The 20716-nt window shown below is 36.1% G+C and overlaps 1 protein-coding gene across 1 annotated transcript; it reads right to left on the reverse strand.

Moving 5' to 3' along the window:
* Positions 1-2811: 2811 nt before the first annotated feature.
* Positions 2812-5608, reverse strand: LOC145133367 (G-type lectin S-receptor-like serine/threonine-protein kinase SD2-5). Its single transcript, XM_079068311.1, has one exon. It carries the CDS (start codon positions 5446-5448, stop codon positions 2881-2883), a length of 2568 nt encoding a protein of 855 aa, XP_078924437.1. The 5' UTR covers positions 5449-5608; the 3' UTR covers positions 2812-2880.
* Positions 5609-20716: the final 15108 nt, after the last annotated feature.

Here is a 20716-nt window from a genome sequence, read left to right on the forward strand (position 1 = left end):
GAGTAGTATGCCCCCGTGTATGTGTGGAGTACGCCCATCTTACTCACCGAGTTGACCCGATTGACTTTGACGTAGATTTTGACCAAAGTTTGACCTATGGGTATTTTTGGTATTTTGATTTCTATGCTGAGCTTTGGTCATGGTATATATAAAGGTGACTAGTATAGTTGATTTCGGAGCAGCGTTATGTTTCGTTTTCTCGTCTGTCTGAGAGGTGAGTCTTCTCACTGTATCCATGGGTCGTAGGTACCAATGTCGTCTCATTATTGTGTTACTTAGGATGATAGTTGTTATGTGACTTATATGATTTGTATGATGGGTTGAAATAAACCCCAGGGCGGGTCCTACTATCATATTTTTTGGGTTGAAATGAACCCCAAGGCGGGGCCAACTATTGTATGATTGGTTGAAAGATACCCCAGGGTGAGGCCCCAGGGCGGGGCCCATATGTGTTGATCGGGGTTGAAATACACCCTAGGGCAGGGCCCATATGTGTATATCGGGTTGGATTGAACCCCAAGGTTAAGCCCAACTGTATATTTTGGTATGTGGTACTTTGGGGAACTCACTAAGCTTTGGGCTTATAGTTTGTGGTTTGGTTTCAGGTAACTCCAGTTCGAAAGGGAAGGGCCCATCGTGATGACACAACATCCTCTCCTCATGATTTCCGCATTTTGAATAATTATACTCTGATATTTTGGATATTATATTTAGTGATGGTTTATGGAAAAAATTAATGAATGAAATTGATGGTCTTCAATGAAAAATTTTATCACTGTTTTTGGGCTGTTACAAATGGCAGTGACATTGTTGCCGCTAACGCTCCAAAAAAAAAGCGGTATAATTTCCCTTCACATGGTGTTGCAACTAAAACCCTAGTGTCACCGCTAAAGCCTCTCGTTGCCGCTAAAGGTCTGTGCAGATATACCCCTTTCCTCCATCGCTTTGTGTATTATGTTCTGCTTCCACCTGTCATCATCGACGATGATGATACCAAAATTGATCCAAGCTTCCGTAGCTTCTATCATCGACGACGACAAGGATGCCATCACCGACGATAGAAGCAGCAACACCGGCGACGGCCTGTAGCTGCCGGAAAACAACATTTTCTCCGCATTGTTTTCTATTTCTTTTCTCTCTAATGACTATCTAAGTGATTATCTACTGATTTGTGTGTTTAGTTTTGTTATTAAACTTTGTTGAACTTTCAGGTTGTCATTACCACCACCATATCTGCCATATTTTTTTGCCACAACAAAACCACCACAACACGCCCACAAAATCACCACTATTTTGATTTCGTTCCACCACAGGTTCTATTCTATTCTGATTTCATTCTACCATAGGTTCTATTAATTTCTGCAAAATAAAGTTTCGTAGCAGTTTTTATACATGTTATATTGTTTTTTGTAATTTTAATGTTAACTACAAAAAAAGAAAAATACAATTAGCGGCGATGCTTTTAGTAGCGACAAGTATGTATTAGTGGCGACTTATCTTTTGCGGCGACGATGAGCATTTGTGGCGACAGTGAATATCAGCGGCAACATATGGAGCTTTTGCAGCGAGGCAACAACGACTACCTTTTAGCGGCGACGTCTGTCGCCGCTAATCCTTGCGTTTCTTGTAGTGGAACATCCATGGTGAGGAGTTTGAAATTGCTTTGGTGATGAAAGTCGATCTCAAAAAACGTTATGCTAAGTAGTTTTAAATTTTCTAGCTACTTTTAACCAATTGAGTTTTTTTTTTAAGTTTATGATTTCTAGTTTTTTTTCTAAGTTTTTAGGATTTTTTTAAAAAGTAATGCAACGTAATGTTTTTTAATTTTGAAGTAATGAAATGTTATGTTTTTTATTAAAATTAAATGTTTTATTTAAATTAAATTGTTAAAAGAAAATGTGGTACCACTCCTAGTGTGTGGCAAAGAACCACACTTTTGTGATATAAAATGACATGACACTTATGTGGTAGTGAATGACGTATGGTAAGAGTGGCACCACTCCCTCCAACCTTACAATTGGGAGACTTTTATGGCTTGAAGAAGAAGTTTCGAGATAGGTATATCTAGATTAAGGGTGTGTATTGGTAGTGGCAGTTATGGCGGTCGATGGTTTAGGAAAATGATAAACTGTATCTGACGATGTGCTATTGTAGGTGAGTATCTCCAAGTCCAGTAAGTTCATTAATGGAGTTCGATATACGAGACCTTAGTGCTTCATGTTGGCCTTGATATAATGTCTAAACAAGGGCCTCCTTTTCTTTTTCTTTATATACAAATTGATCAAATTATAGTTTATACTAGTTAAATGACCCAAACCCTCTAGCATGATCATAAGAAGTTAATATCATCTAGTGATTACACCTACTTACTCTTTGACTAAGGGCATCCACAATTCATTGAACTCTAAGGAGTTTAATGGATTGTCACGTCAATGCCACATCAACATTTAACTTTTTATTCAACTATACTCTTTAACATCCACACTCCATTAAACCCTTCAAAGTTTAATGGATTTCTATATTTGGTATGAAATTTAATTGAAAAAGAAAAGATTAAATCCATTGAATTACTCAATGATCATGCAACTGTTCCATTCAACTCTCCTCCATGTCAGCACTCACACTCAATTAAACTTCTATTCAATCCTAGTCATCATCTATTCAACTCTTATTAAACCCCCATTGTGGATGCTCTAATAACCGTAGACAACACATACAACGATATATATATATATATATATATATATATATATATATATATATATATATATATATATATATATATATATATATATATATATATAAGTGTTCTTGAAGAAATAAAAGGCATAAACATTACAGGGATACATAGAAATGATCCAAAATAACCTCACTGCAAGATCACCTCGGCCCTGATAGAATAGATGGCAACAATGGCATTGAGTACTTCTCATATTCGTCTGTTCCTTTCTGCAGCCTTGGGTGTGAGAAGTTGTAATCCAAGTCCGACTCAACATTCATTACTCCCTCCAACACCTTAATCATTGTTGACATTGAAGGCCTTTTCGTAAAATCAGTTTGCAAACACCACGAAACAACTTTCATCATCTCCATGACTTCATTACCATGTACTTGCATATCATCACCGCAACTATCAACTATATCTAACAATGCTCCTTGTTCCCAACATCTCTGAAAGACATCCAGTAAGTGCCAACATTCTACTGGCTGAGATCTATCAAAATTCTTCCTCCCACATAAGATTTCCAAAAGAACGATCCCAAAGCTGTATACATCCACCTTTTCGGTGATAATGGAGCTCAACCATTCTGGAGCAAGATAACCAGGGGTTCCTCTCATTGTAGTTATCACTTGGCTTTGATTTCTATCAATGAGCTTAGACAACCCAAAATCAGATATTTTGGCATTGAAATCTTTGTCCAAGAGTATGTTCTGAGGTTTAATATCGAGATGGATGATTTTTTGCCGACATTCTTCATGGAGATATGCTAAACCTTTAGCAATATCAAGAATAATCTTTTTTCGACATTCCCACTTGAGTACATGCTTTCGGTCTCCATAGTAGATCCATTGGTCTAAAGATCCGTTACTCATGAAATCATAGACAAGAAGTCTCTCTGATTTCCATGCACAAAATCCTCTAAGTCGAACAAGATTCACATGGTGAATGCTGCCTATGGACTCAACCTCAGCCAAGAATGATTTCTTAACTTGCATAAGACCAACACTATGAAGACATTTCACTGCAATCCTTGATCCATCTTCTAGAGTTCCTTTGAAAACTGATCCAAATCCTCCTTCACCAAGCTTTTTACTGAAATTCTCTGTGGCAGTTTTTAGTTCTTTATACGAAAACCGAGTGGGCATTCCTGTCACTTGATCTAAATGCTCTTCTTCTATTTCACTATCCATTTTTTGCTTTTGGACTATGGACATAGTAAAACCAACCACAACAAGGAGCAACAACAAACTTCCAACTGTGAAACCAATAACTTTCTCAACCTGATTTAATCTCTTTGGTGATTTATGTCTTCTGTTCTGGACTTTTATAAAAGCTGAAGCATGGACTTGATTATTTACATCTACATCAAATTTCGTCATGGTAAAAAGATCAGAAGGTAAATCACAATACCCACTTGAAGAATTCGAACTCTGATACACAAATATAGCTGCTTTGCATGAGCAGTTTTTCATACATGCTTGTTTGCAAGTCTCCATATCCACATTCACCATGTCACCAGTATACGTGAAGTACTTGATGTTCTTGAGTTCAATGAAATGTTGATCTTTGATAGAATTACATGTGAGAGGAGTAACTTGAGAGCAACCCTTGTTTGGTTGGCTATCATCCACAGCCCTAAAATATTCTGTACTGGGAGAGCTTGATTTCGGACAGCTACATTGTATATTAGCCGAGCAAATTGAATTTCTCCCACACACCAAAGGATAAGAACACTCTCCAAAATCATAATCGATTAGTAGATCAGCCACTCTCTCGCCTCCAAAGGCTTTCAAATGCCCATCTGGCATTAGTTTTATATATTCAAGTGGGAATTCTTGAGGAATATCAATCGCATCAAGCTTAGTAGAAGAGTTGAAGAAACACACACTCCCATTTAAGAGTTCAACATAAATGCTTTCTTTATTAATTGTGTTTTTGCCATTTATCAAGTGTTGGTAGTATACTTGAGGTGGTTTTGATTCAACGTAAGCAAACAGACCTCTATCAGTGAGTTGAAGATAGTAAGAACCTTTTTGAGCAGTCCAATTGGTTGAGGAAACACTAGGTATGAGCTTCTGTCCTTGAAATAGCTTTTGCCCAGCTACCAAACAGTCTGTCGGGTGATCAAAAGATTGCCAACTGATGGAGTTATTGGCATCAAGCAGCATCAGATTTCCCTTATCAGTTAGGTTCATGAAAGAAACAGATTTCTTTGTGGTATTTGTAGTCCAAACTATGCTTCCATCAACATCCTGTAACACCAATTCTCCAGCTGCAGTGAGATTCACTGTTGCACCTTGGCTGACCGGATAGTCTCTGTTGGCTGACCAAATGACTGTCGGATTGCCTTTTGTGCCAAATATATAATCCGGAGTGTAAAATAACTTGATAACAACGACAAAGAGGTAAGATGTGCAGTTTCCATTACAGAAGAAGCCACATGCAAATCTGTCTTGATCGAGTATGACTCTGATCTTTGAGCCATCGTCTGTGAAATTGATGGAAGGCATGGAAGATTCATCGTTGGTCCAAGTTGTTGAAAGATCTGCAGTAGGAAAGGGTTGCTGAGTATCTGGTATGTTTGTGTCGTTTCCATTAGCAGTAGGAGTAGGAATAAAGCGGTGTGTAACAGCTGAGCCTGGTTTTGGCCAACTACCAAACACAATGTTGGATGAGAAAACAAGAAAGAAGGCAAAGAAAAAACAAGAGATCCATGGTGCTCTCATCACTATAACACACACACGAGCCTATGAAAATGAATAAATAATTTAAACATCTAATATAAAATGTGACGAGGTTATAAGAACTCAAGTCCAGGCAAATCATGTCAAATCATGTTAAATCATTCACCCTCATTTCCAACATGGGCACCATACATTTTATTTGGGACATCAAATATAATAATGTCGTGATGTCGTCAAAAGATATGAAGTAAGGTCTTACAATATTAATTATAAGTCGAATCTTCTTTTTTTTAGAAAAGATAACCATTTCCGGAACGTGGATTATGTAAAGAAACCTTTATTAAAGGCAATTTGGGCCATTCGTGTCTTACGTCAAAAGATTCAACTAACAACTTTCATATACTTCCTTTAATTGATCGAGTAAAATCCAACCAATAAAAAAATTCAAGATCTTAAGTGGTAAAAGTTTTGATTGTTTGGATGAAGAATAAAGATGGCAAAGATGTAAGAGCCTAAGATGTGGATTTTCCTACAATTACAAATGTGTTTAAAGACCAACAAGGACAGATCTACCCCTAAGCCATCTTCAAAGAAATTGATATATTTGTGAAGAGATTCATCGATGGTTAAAATATTTGTGTAGCGAGGCTTTTCGGACAGAGTTTTTCACCGGGCCTAGACTAAGATGTTTTAGGACCAGTTCCGACTGGCCACATGTTTTTTTTTCCTTTTGTCAAATCCATGAGAATTATATCTCAATCATACCCCAATAGTGAAAGGATCTTTGATACTCCACTTTGAAAAAGGTGTATCCAAAACCATCTTTTACTTTAAAAATGCAATTCCATTACATGTCATTTTCTAATTTTATATTGATGTTTTTTATAACCATCATTTCATAATTTTCTGTTAATAAATAAAACAATGCATTTTGTAGTTTTTTGTTTTCCAATCCTTAAAAGTTAATAATGCTTATAAATTGATTATATATATATATATATATATATATATATATATATATATATATATATATATATATATAATTTATTGATGTTAACTAAGAAAAATGGATTAACTAGACCAAACTAGACACCAACCAAGAATGTACTAGATAAGACAGCCTAGATGAGTTCTCGAGAGAGCGTTTCGTAGACCATGTGACAGGGTCGATCCCGATGTTTATACACATCTAGGTTAGGCCAATTAGTACACATGGATGGCACCATGTCAATAATTAATATAGAGAATACATAACTACAATATTTAAGAAAAAGTAAATTACATATATACATGGAGAATTTCGTATATGTCCTTGGTAAACAACAAAATATCGTAATTATCCAACTTAAAACCTAAATATCATATTTAGAATATCGCATTTGGCCCAAATACTTTTTTAAACATTTTGTAATCGGTTTTTATACTTATAATCAATATAATTAAATGAAAATAACTTTATTGACCTTGTTGACCATGAGTATCAATATCCTTTTGACATATAACATACAAACCAAATTTATCCTGATAAACAACTAACCCTTGTAACTGGATCACCGTCTTTAGTAGACGGCATATTGTACAGGGAAGGTTGTAAATACGTGACTTGCATATACGTGATAAGAAGTTGCATATACATGATCAATTATCCTTTCAAGATCATGCACTCACACATTCACAATCACATATATGCAGCAATGTCGCATTCACGAGTCACATATTCACAATCAAGCAATCAGTTTTGATTACAAATTTTGATTATAAACTTTTGATTGCAAATTCTGCAAATACATGGCCAGGTTACAAGTGTTGTTATTATGATTTGTATGTGGGTTATACTCTGATTAACATGTATGTGAGAGAAAGCTCTTGGATGGTGCTTGTATATTGTTCGATGAAATGACAAATCGAAATGAAATCTCATGGTTGTTTATCCGCGTACTACTTAGATTAGGTGTGAGTAGTAGAACCATATGCATATTGTAAATACATGTGGAACCTAAGATTGTGTCTCCAAAAGAGATTTTATGATGAGAGGGAGAATCCAACATATATAATCACTTACAACATATAAGGTTGTGTCACATCGATATGGAATAAACTAATACTTCCCCTCAAAGTCGGAGGCTTGATGAGGATAGAGAGAGATGTGATGAGTCACGGAGGTGCAGGACGTCGAATCTCATATCATGTAAATATATGTGGAGCCCAAGATTTTCTCTCCAAAAGAGCTCTTATGGAGATAAAGAAGACTCCAACATATATAGTTAGTAACTTGTAAGACCGTGTCACATCAATGTGAGATACACTAACACATATAAGATTTGTGGCTAGAAAATTATGTTCTGCTCTACGGTTGACATCAAGGATGCTTTGTTATCTTGTTGTTTTGCTGCTTTGCTGATTTGCTATATCAGATATAGTTATCACGTCCATGAAGGTGAAGGGGTATTACCTGGAAGTCAATAGTTAACTTGGGAAAGGAACATAAAAAGTCACTGTTCACTTTCAGTTATGCATGTTGTTTCAAGATGGATTACCTTAGTGGTCAGTCGTTCTAGTTTTTCGATGTTTCAGTGGCATGGGATCATGGTTGAAATAATTGGTAGATCATTCTACTCAATCACTAGTGCAAGGTCTACATAAGACTCTTAACATCATCTCAAAAAGATCAAAATTTGATTCAAATTAAGGAAGGATTCAACACCAATTATTTTAAACGTACACTGCTATTTTTCGAAGTTGAGCTAATAGATATGCCAATAAGTGTAGATATGGAAACACGACTTTTGGTGCTTTTCATTTCTGGTTATTGTATTTTTACTTTTACAAAATTTCTCTTTTGGTCCGTGTAGTTTTTAATTTTCAAGAAATTACTTACTCACACTTTTGGTCCCTATAGTTTGCAATGTTCCACACTTTATGTCCATGTTTTGATAATTTTTACAAGAAGACTAAATTACAGTTTGAGTCCTTGTGGTTTCTATAATTACTTATTATTATTTTTAATAAATATGTCATCTCTCTTAAATTATACACACAATCTTAAGGATCAATCTTTTATATTATTTAATTCATTAAAAGATATAAGATTAATAAATTATTTGCAACGCATAGACCATCACAACTAGTTGTTTTAAAATATTAGTGTTAATTTCATTGGATGTTATGAAACTTCACCATATTAGAGATAGGTGATCCCATTTCAAATACAAAAATGCTTTTGGAGAATTCATTATTGTAAAGGTCTATAAAAATCATGGAGTAGTTCATAAATAGAAGTCCCAATGTGAAGAGTGGCATTGCAAACATCATGTCTCTTCCTAGGGACAGTTCCTGGAAGGGATAATTTATTAGATTAGGTGTCTAAGCCCATAACGATAATTGATATGTACTTGATCCGATAGTAGCATGGTCCTTTTGGGTTGCCTTCACCATAGCAACAATGAATTGTGGAGAAAGAGGTTAATAAATGATTTATTAATATATTATAAGAATAATATATTAATTGAGAAATCATATTATTTAATAAGTATTAATCAGAAATTAATTTAGAATTAATTTTGGGATTAAAGGAACTGATTAAAAGAACATGAGACTGATATTCCAAATCACTGATAATTGCAATTTGGGCTGATGAACTTCTTAAGGATGGGTTGGACGAAATCTATGGGAAGCCCATCGAGATTTCGTCCAAGGAGCATTCTAGAAGGAGTTCATGAGTTGCTTAAGGGTTAAGCAACCAGATTAGGGTTTTCACCAAAACCCTAGCAGCCACAAGCATTTAAGGACCCTCAGCCTCTAGAATTCGACCATTTGATTCCCAAGAGAGAACCCTAGCCGATTTCATACTTCTTCTCCCTCATTCTTTGCTTGTGGTGTTTGTGACTCCATTAGAGGTGCAACGCTTGAGGCACTAGGCTTTAGAAGGTCAATGAATTGAAGAAGGATTACTTTTTATTACGAGATAACAAGAAAGGTAACATCTAAACCCTATTAGTTTCGATTTCTATATCATTAGAATTAGGGTTATTGCTTTGGAAATTTAGTTGCATGTACAACTTGAGAAAAACCTAGATCCAAAGCAATTAGGGTTAAATGTGCACATAGGAATGTTGTAATGCTCAAAACCCATCAATGGTATCAGAGTTTAGGGTGTTTTTCTGTTATATTTGATGCAATTATAATTGTTCAAAGCTGAATTAAAAATCGTTTTTGCTCTCTGTCTGCTGAACTCGACGAGTACAATCATGAACTCGACGAATTGGGCTGACTCGACGAGTCCATTCCCTGACTCGACGAGTTGGTTCATCTGTTGGCAGATTTTTCGGATTTCAGGCCTAAATTAGATAAGGATAATTACCTAAAATTGTTTTAACTGTTTAAAATCGAATTTTCTGATATGGTAATGGATATCATCATCTAATTAAAAGATAATGGTCAAATTTTAAGATAATGTTCAAAATTATATGATTAGTTTAATTATTTAAAATTTGATCTAGAAGTTTTGAAAAGTTTCAAAATTTTCCCTCAAGTTTTGGAATTTAAAACTTAATTAAAAGGTTTGATTTTGAAAATTTTAAATTCTAGACCCTAGTATTTTAAGAGTTTAAAATACACCCTTGTATTATTATAATATTAAAAGCTTAATTTATATATATATATATATATATATATATATATATATATATATATATATATATATGTATAAGATAAGTCGGTCTTACCGTTAGTAGGCCTCATTCACGAAGCCGATCTATAAGTGGGGTATAAGGAAACTGTCTATAAAATGACAGTTGAATGGGTGCCCACTCTCACCCACTGCTTCCTTGATTAGTGAAGGGTTGTTAGCCGAACGGATATGATAGGACATTAATTCTCTTATTAATAAGTATAATGATTAATACAAAGTAACTCAAATGTTTTCATCAATTCCCAATCTTAGTTACTTTAAGAAAAATATGAAAATGATGCTAGTCCATGAAACTACACTTTGCACCTTGCCAAGTTGTTAGTGGAGCGTGTGTGGTTAACCGGCACACTAACTTGGACTAACAAGGATGGGGAAGGGTAGCTCGAGAATTATCATAGATCAATGGAGCGTGTGTGGTTAACCGGCACATTGATTAGGTGGTAAATGACATCGAGAGTGTTAAGTTAATTTACATGGTGATTCACACCTTGTTTGTGATCCTCGGTATCCCAGTCACAAACTTGAAGGGCAATCGAAATTAAACATGTCATTGAAAAGTTCAATGAATCTCAAAAGAATATAGGAATTTCATTTAAAACTTAATTCATTTTTTAAAAATTTCGTTTCCTTGGTGAAATTGGTAAATCTTCATTTACCTACCTTTAAATAATTTACAATTGGATTACGGCATCCCTTTTTCGAATTGTGAATTATTGTGTTGAGTCCTAGCTTTAATATTTCATTTGGGTGTTATATTAAGGAATTATTGTCTAATCATAAACTTGTTCTTTTTCCTTTTCAGATGTTTGGGTCAAACAACGCTTCTAGCTGCAACTCCTCAAGCTCATTTTCCCTCATGAACATTTGTGGGAGGGCCATCTTTGATGGGTAAATTTCAACGATTGGATTCGTAATATCCGAATGGCCCTTCGAGAAGAGGAAATACGGCCTTGACAAAGAGCTCAAGGAGGTGAACGAAGAAACTGCTACTCCCGATGAATTGGCTGAGTATAGGGCCCATGAGAAGGACACGACAAAGGTTTCGTGCATCATGGTAGCCACTATAACTCCTGAGCTGCAACGGTTCTACGAGGACTTATGGCCTTTCGAGGTGCACCAAGACTCGATGGAAAGGTACCGTCAAAGTGCACGTCAAGAGAGGTACGAGATTGTTACCTCATTTATAACAACCAAAATGAGAGATGGAGAGTCCATCACGAGCCACTTGCAAAGAATGTAAAGGTATGTGGATCGTCTGCTCAAGTTGAATGTCAACTTTGATGAAGAGTTGGCTATTGATATAGTCCTACACTCTCTACCTCCTTACTATGATCAGTTCAAGATGACTTATCATATGAGCAATGAGGAAGTCACCTTGAGCAAACTTCAAGGGTTGTTTAGAACTGGTGAAAGTGGACTTAAAGGAAAAGCTGTCGAGTCCACCCCTACTGCTGCTGTTGCCCCAGTCTTGGCCATTGGACAAGGGAAAGTCCCTCCTCAAATCCTAAAAAGAAGTTCAAGGGAAAGTCCCATGATGGATATTCTTCAAGTGGATCCAAAGGTAAGACCGGTTCTGCCACTCCCTCCTCAAATCCTAAAAAGGCAACGTGCTTTTACTGCCAAGAAAAGGGGCACTTGAAACGATGCCTGATGTACTTGGAGGACATCAAGGATGGGAAGATAAAGTCCATCTTAGCAGGTATTTACACTATTCTATCTAATAACTCATCACATGCTAATTCTTGGGTCCTTTAAATAGGATGTGGTTTTCACATTTGTTCTGATTTGCAGGGGCTAAAAAGAAGTAGGGATGTGGAGCATGGGAAGATGAACCTGATAATGGGGAATAGGAAATTGTTGCCTCTCACCAAGATCGGGATTTATTCTTTAGTGCTTAGTACTGGGTTAGGGTTAGAATTGAACAATTGTTGTTACTTGTTAGAGATGATGAGGAATATTATTTCTTTCCATGGTTTGTACAGACAAGGTTTTAGATTTTCATTTAATAATGAAATTGGTTCTATAAATGCATATTATAATGGTTTATTTTCTTTAGAAGCATTGTCTTGTAATGGTGTATATGAAACTGTGATGGTTGTAGACAACTAAGGAAATAATGTGTTGCATATTGATTCGTCTATTGGTTTAGACAAGGCGTGCTTGTGGCATTGTCGTCTTGGACATGTCAACAAGAAGCACATAGCCCGAATCCAAAAGGATGGAGTATTGGAGTCATTTGACCTTAGGTCGGATGACACGTGTGAGTCTTGTTTACTTGGAAAGATGACTAAATCACCTTTCACTGGTTCTTGTGAAAGAGGTGAGGGATTGTTGGATCTCATACACACAGATGTGTGTGGGCCCTTCAGATCCACCACATGGGATGGGAACCGTTTCTATGTGAGTTTTACCAATGATTATAGCAGATATGAGTATATCAACTTATCAAGCATAAGTCAGAAACCTTTGAAAAGTTCAAAGAGTTTAAGCAAGAAGTAGAGAATCAATTGGGCAGGAAGATAAAGATGCTCAGATCCGATAGGGGTGGTGAGTATCTTAGTATTGAGTTCCACGACTATCTTAAGGAATGTGGAATTGTTTCACAATTGATGCCACCTAGGACAGCACAACTTAATGGTCTGGCTGAGAGGCGCAATCGAACCTTGTTGGACATGGTTCGTTCCATGATGAGTCGAGTTTCGTTATCTATCTCATTCTAGAGGTATACCTTAGAGACTGTCGCCCATATCCTTAATCTAGTCCCAACTAAGAAGGTTGCCAAAACACCTCACGAGATGTGGACATGGAAAGTTCCCTCATTTGCACATATCAAGGTTTGGGGTTGTGAAGCTTTCGTAAGACAAGAGACTCGCGACAAGATTGAACCTCGAAGTGAACGATGTATTTTCATCGGCTATCCACAGAAATCCTTTGGATATCTGTTCTACAAACCTAGTGAGAACGTGGTTTTTATAGCACGGAGAGGAGTCTTTCGCAAGAGAGAGCTCATATTCCAAGCGGACAGTGGGAGGAAAATTAATCTTGAAGAGCTTCAAGAGTCAAGAATTGAAGAAACCTCTAAACCTAAGGCAGAGATTCCTGTTGAACCATCTGATGAATCAATACCTCTTAGACGTTCCAGTAGAGTTAGTGTTCCACCTGTGTTGTATGGTTTCCATATAACAGCTGAAGGTGATACGTTTATCAGTGATAGAACACTGATAAATTTGGATGAACCTAACAACTACAAGGAAGCCATGGAAGGCCCGAAGTCTGTAAAGTGGAAAGAGGCGATGGATAGCGAGATTCAGTCCATGTATGACAATCAAGTTTGGAACTTGGTTGACAATGTACCAGGTCGTAAGACGGTCGGTTGCAAGTGGATCTTCAAGAAGAAGACCGACATGGATGGGAAAGTACACACGTTCAAGGCATGACTGGTTGCGAAGTGCTTTACTCAAACCCCAGGGGTTGACTATGATGAGACCTTCTCACCATTGGCTAAGATCAAGTCTATCAGGGTTATACTTGCCATTGCTGCATTTCATGATTATTAAATATGGCAGATAGATGTCAAAACCGCTTTCCTTAATGGAAAGTTGGCTGAAGATGTTTTCATGAGTCAGCCAGAGGGTTTTGTATACGCCAAGTACCCTAATAGAGTGTGCAAGCTTGAGAAATCCATTTATGGATTGAAGCAAGCTTCCCGCAGATGGAATCTTTATTTTGATGAGAAAGTCAAAGAGTTTGGTTTCTCTAGAAGCGAGGATGACTCATGTGTATATGTTAAAGCTAGTGGGGGTATAGTTAGCTTTCTAGTGTTGTATGTCGATGACATACTACTCATAGGAAACGACATCCCACCCTTGTAGGAGGTTAAATCCTAGCTTTGGAAATGTTTCGCTATGAAAGATCTAGGAGAGGCTGCTTATATTATGGGGATAAGGATATTGAGAAATAGGAGCAGAAGACTAATAGGACTTAGTCAAAGTACTTACTTGGACATGGTGTTGAAACATTTTAGCATGGAGAATTCCAAGAAAGGGGAACTACCTATCCAGAGTAATACCAAACTGAGTAAGACTTAGATTCCGAGTACCGATGCCCGAGATAGCAGAAATGAGTCGAGTGCCATATGCTTCCGTCGTTGGCTCGATCATGTATGCTATGACATGTACTCACCCTGATGTGGCTTTTTCTTTGAGCATGGTAAGCCAATATTAAGGGAACCCTGGTAGAGCTCACTGGAAAACAGTTAAGAACATTCTTAAGTGCCTGCGAAGGACTAAGTACTAGGTCCTTACACTTGGTGGGAGTGCTGACTTGAGAGTGACAGGGTATAGTGACGCCAGGTTTCAGACCGACAGAGATAATTTCCGCTCTCAGTCGAGCTGGGTATTTACCCTAAATGGAGGAGCAGTGACTTGGAAAAGTTCCAAGCAGGAGACCGTGGCTGATTCAACGTGCGAATTAGAGTACATAGCAACGAGCGAAGCGTCGAAGGAGGCAATATGGATGAAGAACTTCATTGGAGACCTTGGAGTTGTACTAGCCATAAAGGAGCCTATGGAGATTTTATATGATAACGAAGGAGCGGTCGCCTTAACCAAGGAACCAAGGGATCAAGGTAGATCCATACATATCGACAGAAAATACCACTTCATCAAACATCGGGTAGAAGAAGGACTCCTCTTGGTCAAGAGGGTATTGTCAGAAGAGAATCCCGCAGATCCCTTCACAAAGGGTCTGAGTAGGGTTAAGCATTTTCAGCATGCTAGGAGCATTGGTCCGAGGTACGATATTAGTTTTAGTGATTAGATAGACAGTTAGAAACTTGTAACAATTTAAATGTAATTGACATTGATGATTAAGTAATAAGAGTTATATTTATGAGTAAAGTTTACTATCTTTTGTCAATTGATTATATTGTGTTTCACTTTTGCATGTTTTACTTCCAGAATAATAAGATTGTTCAAATTATCCACACTCAATCATACTTTGGAAGTAAGTAATGAGGCTAGACTGTCATGAACTGGCTTGTAGATTGTCTAAGTGCTTAGACATAGCAAGGGTTTGCTGCAATGTTCATGAGTACTCCTGAAATAAGATTTGAGTATTGGATTAAACCCACGCTCATATGAATCACTTCATGGAATTTATCATGAGTGATTGTAAGACGATAATATGTATAATCTTCAAACCGAGATATATGAGTTGTTGTTAATGAGTTAGTCGTGCATTGATAATGAGTAAACGCATCTATAACTTGATGTTATAAAACGTATTGTTGTGTACGATTTGATGAATAAATAGTAAAATCATATAAGTCGAAGTTTATATGTTCCTTTTATCCTAAGAGGTTAAAAGCAATATCTTGGTCCCCTCGATGATTTTGTGTTGACTTATGTACCGGAACCAGTCGGAACTGAATTGATGTGTTTAATAAAGTTTGTCGTCAAACAAATCAAAAATCGGGAAAAAAATTGTTGGACATTGAGTATGATTTTATTCCATGCCTTTGTCTACACGATATCTTGTAAAACAGAGGATTATATGATCCCTTATCTAAAGGACACGTCATTGACTAGGTCAGAGTTCGATAACGGCTTTTGAGAGCCACAATTGCTAATCAAATTTTGAAGTTGCATTGGCAGTTATAGTTTTTAGACTTATCCAAGTTGGAGACTGTTGGATTAGGTGTCTAAGCCCATAACTATAAATGGTATGTACTTGATCCGATAGTAGCATGGTCATTTTGGGTTGCCTTCACCATAGAAACTTGATAGAATGAAATATGGAGAAAGAGGTTAATAAATGATTTATTAATATATTATAAGAATAATATATTAATTGAGAAATCATATTATTTAATTAGTATTAATCAGAAATTAATTTAGAATTAAGTTTGGGATAAAAGGAACTGATTAAAAGAACAGGGGACTGATATTGCAAATCACTGATAGTTGCAATTTGGGCTGATGGACTTCTAAAGGATGGGTTAGACGAAATCTATGGGAAGCCCATAGAGATTTCGTCCAAGGAGCATTCTAGAAGGAGTTCATGAGTTGCTTAAGGGTTAAGCAACCAGATTAGGGTTTCCACCAAAACCCTAGCAGCCACAAGTATTTAAGGACCCTTAGCCTCTAGAATTCGGCTACTTGATTCCCAAGAGAGAACCCTAGCCGATTTCATACTTCTTCTCCCTCATTCTTTGCTTGTGGTGTTTGTGACTCCATTAGAGGTGCAATGCTTGAGGCACTAGGCTTTCGAAGGTCAAGGAATTGAAGAAGGATTACTTGTTATTACAAGATAACAAGAAAGGTAACATCTAAACCCTATTAGTTATGATTTCTATATCATTAGAGTTAGGGTTATTGCTTTGGAAATTTTGTTGCATGCATAACTTGAGAAAAACCTAGATCCAAAGCAATTAGGGTTGCATGTGCACATAGGAATGTTGTAATGCTCAAAACCCATCATAATTGTTGGGGATTATTAGCATCAAATACACATCAAAAGGAAGCAGAAGCAAACAATAGATTTACCTAAGTGAACATGCATCCTAGAATCTAGATTTTATTAGTTTTAGCAACCTACTTTAAAAATCAACAAAATAAAGACCTAATAACCTTGTTTCTACTTGATTGTGATCTAGTGACTCCCAATTTGTTGTTATGGATGAAGGATAACCCAAACTAGGGTTTATATGAAAATCACTAATCCTTAGGAGAGATGTTGTGATTTCGAACAAGGAAAGAGAGAGATAGAGTATGTATGGATTTTTAGTGGGGAAAAGGCGGCTTTTGGGTTTACCCCTAGTAGTATATTTATATTATGCAAATAGAATCTTAAAAAGATTAAAAATGTAGGGTTACTCATTATATGATTCAAATCAACCATATTCTTATCTAAGGACATTCCAAAACTATACCCTATATACTCTATAGAGGCTTCTGTAATATTCTAATTAATGGCATTGATTAATTAATATTCAAGTCATTTAATTAATTAAAACTTTTAAACTAATTACCAAAATAATTTCTAATTAATTTATTTATTCCTTAGCAAATTAATAACGTATTTATCTTCATTTACTTATGTTATTTAGGTCATGAGGCCAACCCAAAAGGACATGCTATTATTAGAAATATTACCAAAACAGTTAATGACCTTGGACACTATTTCCAATAGTCTCATACTTGGATAAGTGATTAACTTTTAGGATCAAAATATTTCATTAACAATCAATATAGAGTAGTCAGCCAACGCAACTGCTAAGCTCTGATCTAAATCAAAATTCGGTCATTTAGACAAGTGATCAACTTATTCCTTTGTTTTGGATATCGCTGTGAACATGAGCAGTTGATATGGGTCAATCTTAATTTAGTCAGGGCTCGGTCAAGCACTTTAGATGTCAACACAAAATCATTGAGGGACCCACATATATCGTGTCTGAGTTACGAGAAGGAAAAAAATAAACTTTGACTACATAGTTTTTGTCTACTTTTATAATCATACATGAAAATACCCTTTATGATTACTAGTTACGGATAGCATTATAGTACACTAATGCACAACTGAATTTGCAAACAAAACCCCATATGTTTCTCTGTTTGAAGATTAAAAGATATTATCATCTTAGAATTACTTGTGACTAAATCCTTGAAGTAATCTCTAAGTGCGGGTTGTTCAATACTTAAAATCTCTATTTTCAAGTACTAACATAGTGTTAGTGTAATGTCTATGTAATGTCCAATCTCGTATGGTCCAACAAACTAACACTCATGAGAGTCTTAGATCACTCACCCACTTCCTAGAGTATGACCGACTGTGGAAGTTTGAACAAAATTAAACATTCTTGAAGTAAGGTTTAAAACATGCAAAAGTGAAGCACAATATTTGAATCTACACACCTTTGATAGAGACAAAAGCTCTTTATTAAGACTCTTCGAAATAAACATCAAAACGGTTACAATTTATATTGTTATAGTTTCTTAATAATTCAAATTAACAACTAAACTATTACATCAAATTAATATCTAGTCTCATGATAATATTCCTCACATGACCATCATGTTTCTCTCTTGATAGTGTCTTCATGAACGAATCAGCAGGATTCTCCTAAGATGATACCCTATTCACGATGATTGATATGTGCATATTTACCTATATATTTCATACACTATCTTAATACTTTTAGCTACAATTATGCTTATTATGGGACAAAAGGTACTTATTATGTTTGAAGTATGTTGTGTAGCAGTGATGACATGATTCGGATGAAACGGAAGCAAACGAGGAGTTAGAAGCAGGAAAATGCTAGCTTAGGCAAGAAAAAGACACAAAAAGGATGTTTCTGGACAGCTTGATCCGTCGTCAGTATTTTGGCCAAATCTCATGACTCGTAACTCTGATTAATGAGATAAAAAAATGTTCCGGAAACTAGACAAAATTTCGGACGACTTCGTTTTTGTGAAAAATGTGAATTCCCAGTTCTCACGACGTGAGAATAAAAAAACCGAATACTCTCATTGTGTGTCTAGGAGTCCCTGTGCGACAAGGAATCACGTCACCACGACGTGGCATCTATTCCCCACGCCATGGTAATCGAATTTTAGGCAACTATATATGTTCGAACTTTAGTCGATTTCAGAGGTTGGACGCCAGAGGGTTGTGATAATTGACAAAGAAAAAACCTTCCAGGAACCTTTGGAGGGTGGAATTTGATTAGAGAACAAGGTATAAAGAGATTGGAGCAAGGATTCACACATATTCATTTGGTTTTCCAAGTTTAATCATGTTTATCCTTGTTTTCCGTTTGTTTATGTGTTTTTTCAGCTGTGATGATGGGCTAATAACCCTTGCTTTCATTTAGATTAGATGAACTCCTAATATTATGTGTTTATTTCTTAATGAATGGATCTATGAAGTTAGTTTTTGCTTTAAATATTGTTTGATAAATTTAAGCCTAGCTTGATAAAGTTTCTATCTTTATTGTCTTGCATCAAGATTGTGTAGTTAAACTGCAGTTAATTGCATGAACTAGATTTACCTAGTTATTTATGATCATTAAATTACAGAGCTAGAGATTAGCCATATCTTAGTATAGGTGATAACTTAGTTGATTAACTATATTAGAGAGCAGTATTTCATCATAATATTTTATTTGATTACTAGACTTGACCAAAGAATAGTATTTTGTAGATTCTATCATTCACAGTCCAAATTACCATTAAAATCAATTTAATATCCTTAACTTGCATGATCATTAGGGTTAAAGTTGTTAAATTGACTTATGCTAGTTAGTATGATCATGATGACTAGTAACTTTTATTTGATAACTAACGGGATTAATATATTGTCTTGAAATCAACCATAGGAAAAAGGAGGGATTTGAAGCTAAACGAGAGTATCTTTTTATTCTTGGTTTTAAATTGTCTTTTTAGTTATTAATTAGGTATTTTAGTTTAAGTTTTTGTGAACTTGTAAAATCAGATAAGACCCACACTTTTAGTTGTTTTTCTTAGTTTAGCTTTTAGTAGTTATTTTAATAATTAAATACTGTTCCCTATGATCGACACCCTACTTACCCAAGAAATTCTATAATATGACTAGGTACATTGCCTATAAGTGCATAATTTAGCTAAGTAGTTAGGTTTATAAATTTAAAGTTAGATAGGTATATAAAGTTCACATCAATGATATATCCATCTTCTACTCTATGTCGAACATAATGATACTTTCTCAGTATGTGTCTCGAATTACCATGGTCCTTGGGTTATTTAGGCAAAGCGATTGCACTCTCATTATCACAATAGATCTCCATAGGATCTTTGATGTTTGGTACAATTCCAAGATCACTGATAAATTTCTTTAACCATGTAGCCTCCTTCGCTGCTTCACATGCCGCAATATACTCAGACTCGCATTTCGAGTCTGCCACCGTCTTCTATTTGGAACTTCTCCATGTAACAAATCCTCCATTAACAAAATGCCCAACCTCGCCGCAAACATGAGTTGATAGTTTATTTTATTTACTTATTTTTATAGTTTATTTTAGTATATTTCATTCATAAGGACTTTATGACTTGCATATTTTAAGGAGACTAGCGGAGCAAGAATGTTCGGGACTTATGGGACGCGATTGGACTTGGAGGACAACGAGGATTTTGGGCTTGATGGCTATGGAGGTGATGCATGGAGTGGGCTTGTCAATTAATTGAAGGCTTGGAAGAAATAAACTTTAAATTTGAGAGATGCGGGGGATTTTTCAAGTATGTGAAGATTGATGATCGGGCGATTACGGGAGCTACGGATCATTTAGAAAAGGCTAATTGGGCTCAAAATGAAGAAATCTTGAAGAAAAATAACCAAAAAGCTGATTGGGCTTAAGCTGGGCAAATGGGCTAAGCTGTGAAGGCCCAACAATTGAAGAAGGCCAAAACCTCGTCATCTTACACGGCCCGCGTTAGATACCCACACGGCCCGTGTGGGTTCCTGCTGGGGTATTTTCTGAATTTTACTTGAAGCTCTATATTTGGAAGGTTGGTGTGCCACTTTAGCATTATCTTGGACATCCGATTTTGGAGCACTTCCTTTGGAGTTTTGAAGACTTTTGAA

Source organism: Lactuca virosa, chromosome 8, assembly GCF_052849685.1.
Source record: "Lactuca virosa cultivar CGN04683 chromosome 8, Lactuca_virosa_CGN04683_v6, whole genome shotgun sequence".
Classification (NCBI taxonomy): domain Eukaryota; kingdom Viridiplantae; phylum Streptophyta; class Magnoliopsida; order Asterales; family Asteraceae; genus Lactuca; species Lactuca virosa.